This window comes from Hylaeus anthracinus, unplaced genomic scaffold, assembly GCF_026225885.1.
Source record: "Hylaeus anthracinus isolate JK02 unplaced genomic scaffold, UHH_iyHylAnth1.0_haploid 0, whole genome shotgun sequence".
Classification (NCBI taxonomy): Eukaryota; Metazoa; Arthropoda; class Insecta; order Hymenoptera; family Colletidae; genus Hylaeus; species Hylaeus anthracinus.
The window spans coordinates 23,666,830-23,672,744 of NW_026533254.1; the positions used below are offsets into that span (position 1 = coordinate 23,666,830).

Below are 5,915 nucleotides of genomic sequence, written 5' to 3' on the forward strand. Positions count from 1 at the left end.
TTCGCAGAGGTGTGCAACTATTAATATTAAATCTATAGAGGTGCTATAAATTCAGGTTGCAACTACAGAGGTAGCATCTATTAATATTGGATTCACATACGCGTGCAACTATAGAGATAGCTATGGTGTTAACGATGTCTAGCTATACCAACAATTTTTGAGCTAGTCCTCTAGGTCAGGTATGAACGTTAATTTGGGTTTCTTGGAGATGAAAATGGCGTCACTCGAGCAAGGCCTAGCTTGTGGCAAACGGTACATGCATCGGGGTGTGCCAAGGATACGCTGAGACATTTCGTCCCCACGTTTTGCCAGGCGCCGTTCTCACACGATTGTATTGAAATGCCGCTCGTAAACAATGAGTTGCATCACGCTTGTATCCGATTGACAGAGGCGTGACAGGAGGAGAGCAACCGAGAGAGACGGAACGAGAGGGAGAACCTTCGAACCCGGGAGCCGTACGATTAGAAGAGGAGATATGACTCACGTCGCTGAAAATATCAATCTGACGGAAAACCTTTCCGTGAAAACTGCAGCGGCGATCTGGGATGCGATAAGGGTGTTACATATGACGATTATGAGGTGTCTCGACGAACCGTAGCCTCGCCACTGGGAAAACAACTATACGAGGCAGATGTCATAATGAGTACAAAGCGTTTTACGATTCTATAGTGTGCGATAATCAAAAAGTTGAAATAAACGTTGGTGTACGTAAACAAAAATTCTAAGTGTGTTATTGGTCAGCCATGATGCCGTCAGTGACACTTACAGAATGTTTCATAACCTCCAAATTAAATAAAGTTACGAAATTTCACGTAATTAATTACTCTTACACAAACGTTTCTACTATCGCTAAAACATCAGAAAAATTTCGTCACATCGAACCGTCGCGTTTCATTCTGTTCCGCGACGGGTCACTTAATTAGGATGCAAAAATTCCTGCTTCGACGGTTAATAATTTTCACGAGCGTTCAAGAGAAGTGAAAGCACTTCGCGAACGCTCCTCGTTATTTTCATTTCGATTCTAAAAAGAAACTTTAACTACGCGAAGCACGCGCTGTCTCGGACCTGGAAGAAGCCCAGAACTCGTCTATGTTACGATTCTAACAGCCGCGAAACCGTGAAAGGTTGGCTCGTGACCGTAATGCCAAAGCGGACGGATACCTCGCTAATGCTCTAACACGGTTTACGTTCGTTCGCCGCGTGTCGTCGCCGTTTAATGGCGACGTACTCCAAATGGCAGAAGGAACGATCGAGGAAAAAGATGCACACTCCCACGGTAGGGCGTGTCTTGGTCTTCGACGCTAACTTCCGGTTCGGAGTGCCACCCGGTATGCCAGCGGAGTTCCAGGCTTCGAATTCGTCAAACTCCGCCTGAGTCATCGATGAGAGAGGACTAGGAATGAAAATACAAAGCATTTTAATCGAAGTTATAGAGAACATTCTCCTTGAGAGCAATGTGCAAACGGAAACCATTTTTAATGTCGTTGTTGGCGTGGTCACTAGAGACCCACAATAATAAGTTAGATGATAGATGTCTTAAAAAGAAAATACAAAGAATTTTAATCGGAGTAATAGAGATCATTCTCCTTGAGAGCAATGTGCAAACGGAAACCATTTTTAATGGCGTCGTTCGCGTGGGTCACTCGAGACCCACAAATATATGTCAGATGATAAATGACTTAAAAAGAAAATACGAAGAATTTTAATTAGAGTAATAGAGAACATTCTCCTTGAGAGCAATGTGCAAACGGAAACCATTTTTAATGGCGTCGTTCGCGTGGGTCACTCGAGACCCACGCTGACATGTGAGGTGGTCTCAATCTCGTACCTTCATTTACATATCTTTCATTTTTGAAAATAAAATTAAACAAACACCCGATATTTCAGGCGTAATTGCCACTACTGCAGAAAATAACTTGTGTACAAAATATGAAAAGCTCTAAATTGACGACGGGGACCTCGTTTAATTCAGCGCGCGCGAATTTCGCTGCTACATATGCGTATGGTGATTTCGTTAACGAGGCGTGATGCAATCAACGACACTGACTCGGGCAAATATTAATATTGCACGTTGGGGTGACCGGCCGTAGCAACAATCTGTAATGACATGTGCGATCAAAGTGAATTTGACACTCATATTTTAAAAATTTTATTAAAACATCAATCTGTCAGTTTTTAAATTAATGCCAATTTATAGTTCGTCCCGCGCTATTACTTTAATAAATTGGTTTTAGGTAACATTAGTCAAAGCTGAAGAGGCTGTTGGTAGTTGAAGTTCATTATTTGATAACTCCATTCGAGAATAAAAAAAAAAAAATTCGATAAACCCGACAGGAAAGTAAAAGTTTGATATGACGAAAGGCGTTGAAGGAATGTCTCGACGCTTTGCTCACGGATCGGCTCGAGTAACAGGTACTCTTCTTTAATGACCCTTTCACGCCGGCTGAACATGAACGTTATCTACTTTAACTGGCCGTAAAGCCCGTCCTCGCCTTGACAAGGTCCTTCTTCGGGATTGAACGACTTCCAAGTGTTTCGCTACAGCGAAATAAAGAAAAAGAAATCGGATCCATTCGAAAGATCGTTCGTTACCAATGGGACTAGTCCAAGGTTTGGCAACGTTAGCTGTTATAAGACGTTTTTGCATCAGACCAGCCTGGTCTACGACATAATCTTTCAAGGATTTCTTTCTTTAACGTTCTTAGCTTGGAACTCGAGGAAAAACCGCTAGGAGTCATGGATGTTAACCACATCTTTTTCTATTTACTCGTTCAACGGTTTCATTCACCAGAATGGAGTTGATTTGAAATTTCCGTCTGTATAGTTGGCAACTATATTTTATAGTTCAGCTTCTACTAACTATTCTACTATACTAACATTTACACACGTTTTCAACTATTGTATGACACAGTATTTGTTATTGGATTATTATTCGAAGATCGGGATCTTCTCGCTTAAGAATTATTAACGGACAATCGTGTACGTTCACATTTGGAAGTCACGTGGCCGATCGAATGACGTCACGTGACGAGGATACCCATCTTTATGCGAAGTCGCGGAAAAGATACAAAAGATTGATCCAAATCTCGCCGTTCTTATCCTCGCTACGTTTCGGGAGTATTTTTATCTCGGTTTATGAATCACTATGCGCGACGAGAATACCGAATCGTTTCGATGAATCTTATTTGACTTGTATCGTGATACATAACCTCCTATGTCGCTCCAGTGATTAATGGCGACGGTCCACGGAACTCCATAGAAACGTATTTATTGAAAATGAATTGCCCTAAACGAGACCCTTCGCGAATTGTGAATTTGGTTTACTTTAGAGAGTAAAAAAGAAAGTTCGCACGCGTTAAAAAATTGTTTACCTCTTAAACGCTTAAATAGATAGTTCGCTCTTGACCTGGTTGGCTGCGATAAACGAGCGAAATCGTCGTTTTTGCATAACGACCATGCATAACGTCTCATAACGCGTGAGAAAACAGCGTCATTGGTTCAGGTGGACAAACGAGCTTTGTTGGGTGAATCGTTGCGTCATTTGAGAGCAGCCATGGACAGGACCGAGCTTTCGTGGGATTATATCGCGATAATCCCCATTTTCATGACCCAACTTTTAACCCTGACTAATGCCCATATGTCATCCCCATCAATTAGCAATCCCGAAATCTCGGAATTTATTGTACAGAGGGTGTAAGCCTTCGTAAAGTCCTGCATTCATATCGAAACCTTTTTGCTACCATTTCGAAACCGTTCGAATTTTAGGTGATAACCGTTTCCAGGTTTGTGACGTGTCAGGTGTACAAACAGTCTGGTGTAGCAGAGGCTATACGTGACAAAACTCCCGCGACAGTCTTCCCACGCGGTCGCTATGTTTTCAAACCACTCAAAAAGAAGACGGCGAGACCACCCAAACACAGTTCACTATGAAAGATTCCAACAATTTTGGGTCAATGGCTACAGTGAATTCAGAGTACGGTGTTCACAGAATGAAAGAAATTCGAGTTACCTCGGTCTGGACCTAACCACTCCTCGCCGTTTTATTTTGATGAAGATCTGTTTGAACGATATACAGAAACAAATATTTAAAACAGCTAAAATGCTCGTGTTACATTCAGACTACTGACGAGTAACAAAAGAGCGAATGCGTCTAGCCTTTGTCGACGTCGCAATCACCCAAGAAGAAGGGCATCATTAGAGCCTAGGGAATTATTTAGCCCAGTTTGCAATTGCATCGAGCTCAACACGTCAGTGAAACGCACAAAGGCGTATTAACCATGCACTGAAAATGTACAAGGGGAGCTTTGTTCCTACTCTCCTAAATATTACGACACATCCCAACGTAACAGAGCTAACCACGCCTCTTTCCTCGGATTTATAGTTGCAACTATACTTCATCATTTGCTTTATAGTTTCAACTATACTTTATTGTTGTTCATTATAGTTGTGGTGTACAGATGCAACTATACTTTATGATTTGGATTACAGTTGCATTTATACTTTGCAATTGGAGATTATAGTTGCAGTCATACTTTTATATTAGGCTCCATAATTATAACTAGGCTTTATAGTTGTTCATTATAGTTGTGGTATATAGTTGCACCCATACTTTATGACTTGGTTTACAGTTGCAATTATACTTTGCAATTGAAGATTAGAGTTGCAGTCATACTGTAATATTGGATTATATAGTTTCAACTATACATTATAGTTGTTGATTATAGTAGCGATATATAGTTGCAACTATACCTTACAGCTGTACGTACGTGTGCAACAGAATAATCGCAATAACTCATCCAGAAAAAATCGTACAGACGTCATCTTTGTTCAAACTGCTTGGGAAAATATGCACTTCGCTTTGTGTATCACCTTTGCGACAATTTACAAAGTTAATCTTCCACGATCCCAACTAAACGACTATACTGTTCGCACCTTCGTACCGTGGTTCAAAACCAGACAACCATACCCGATACTTCCCCGCAACTCTCGAATACTGACCGGAAGTCGAACGAGCGCGTGTCCTTTCCCTGGCACTCCGTTGGAAAAATCGGCACGTGGACTGACGCTCATCTGTCGGTTGTCTTCGCGCAGGAAGAAGAAGAAACCAACACAGATCGGAGGAGGAGGGAATGAACGGGAGGGAAGGTGGTAGGAGGACCGAGAGCTTTTGCCTGGAACGGGACAAGTCCGGCCGGGTGGGAGATAGATATAAGAAGATCGTGCTGGAATAACGGCTATCAGTGAGTATCGTGCTGTTTTCGCATATACCAAGTTAAACGGGATCACCCCACGAGTCGAGGAACGATGCTGAAGGTACGATGTCCGTTTAACACCGGGGGATATAAACTGGCGTGTGCGTGCGTGGGCGGGTGCCGTAAGAGGAGTTAGTTCCTGTCGCGGCAGCTGGGATTTTCCAGGAACTTTTTTTATTGGGCTTCTCCTCGTGCTCGTTGTAATTCCTCCCTGTACCTCGAGCCTTCCTGTCCGATTTTTCCTGGCCGAACTGGGTGTGTTTGGACACTGGGTAGAAATTGGAACACTGACGCCGCGGTGGGTCGTTAATTTGACATAGCATGTGAGCTGTGAGCTTCGATTATTCAATTTGTGTAGGCAACGTAGACAGTCTTGGTTGTTAGTTAAGTACAAGGGGTGTTAGTTAAGGTTAGCATTATTCTTTGGAGAGTCAGAGACTAGGCACAGTCTTCAGATTTGGTGTAGGGAGCGTTCAACCCCTTATAGTAAGGGCGTGTAAGGATCCTTAGAAAGGGAGTCGACTGTCTATAGGTTGGGCCATGTTAGGAGATCTATGCATTTATGTCAATTGCCTTTGTAGACCAACACACATCCAGTTGGGAGCGTGTTGATGGAGGCGTTAGTTGATCTTAGCATTCTTCTTTGGAGAGTGAGAATCCAGG

At 42.6% G+C, this 5,915-nt stretch overlaps 2 protein-coding genes across 3 annotated transcripts in view; one reads left to right on the forward strand and one right to left on the reverse strand.

The window, feature by feature from the left end:
* LOC128896371 (neutral ceramidase) overlaps nucleotides 1–5,915 on the reverse strand; it is a 30,578-nt gene that overhangs the window by 11,349 nt on the left and 13,314 nt on the right. The window lies entirely within an intron of this gene.
* Nucleotides 5,209–5,915, forward strand: part of LOC128896372 (cuticle protein 19-like) — a 5,458-nt gene continuing 4,751 nt past the window's right edge. Inside the window, exon 1 of the mRNA XM_054159723.1 lies at nucleotides 5,209–5,313. Coding sequence (XP_054015698.1) covers nucleotides 5,305–5,313 — 9 coding nt within the window. The 5' untranslated portion in view covers nucleotides 5,209–5,304. The remainder of the gene's footprint in view (nucleotides 5,314–5,915) is intronic.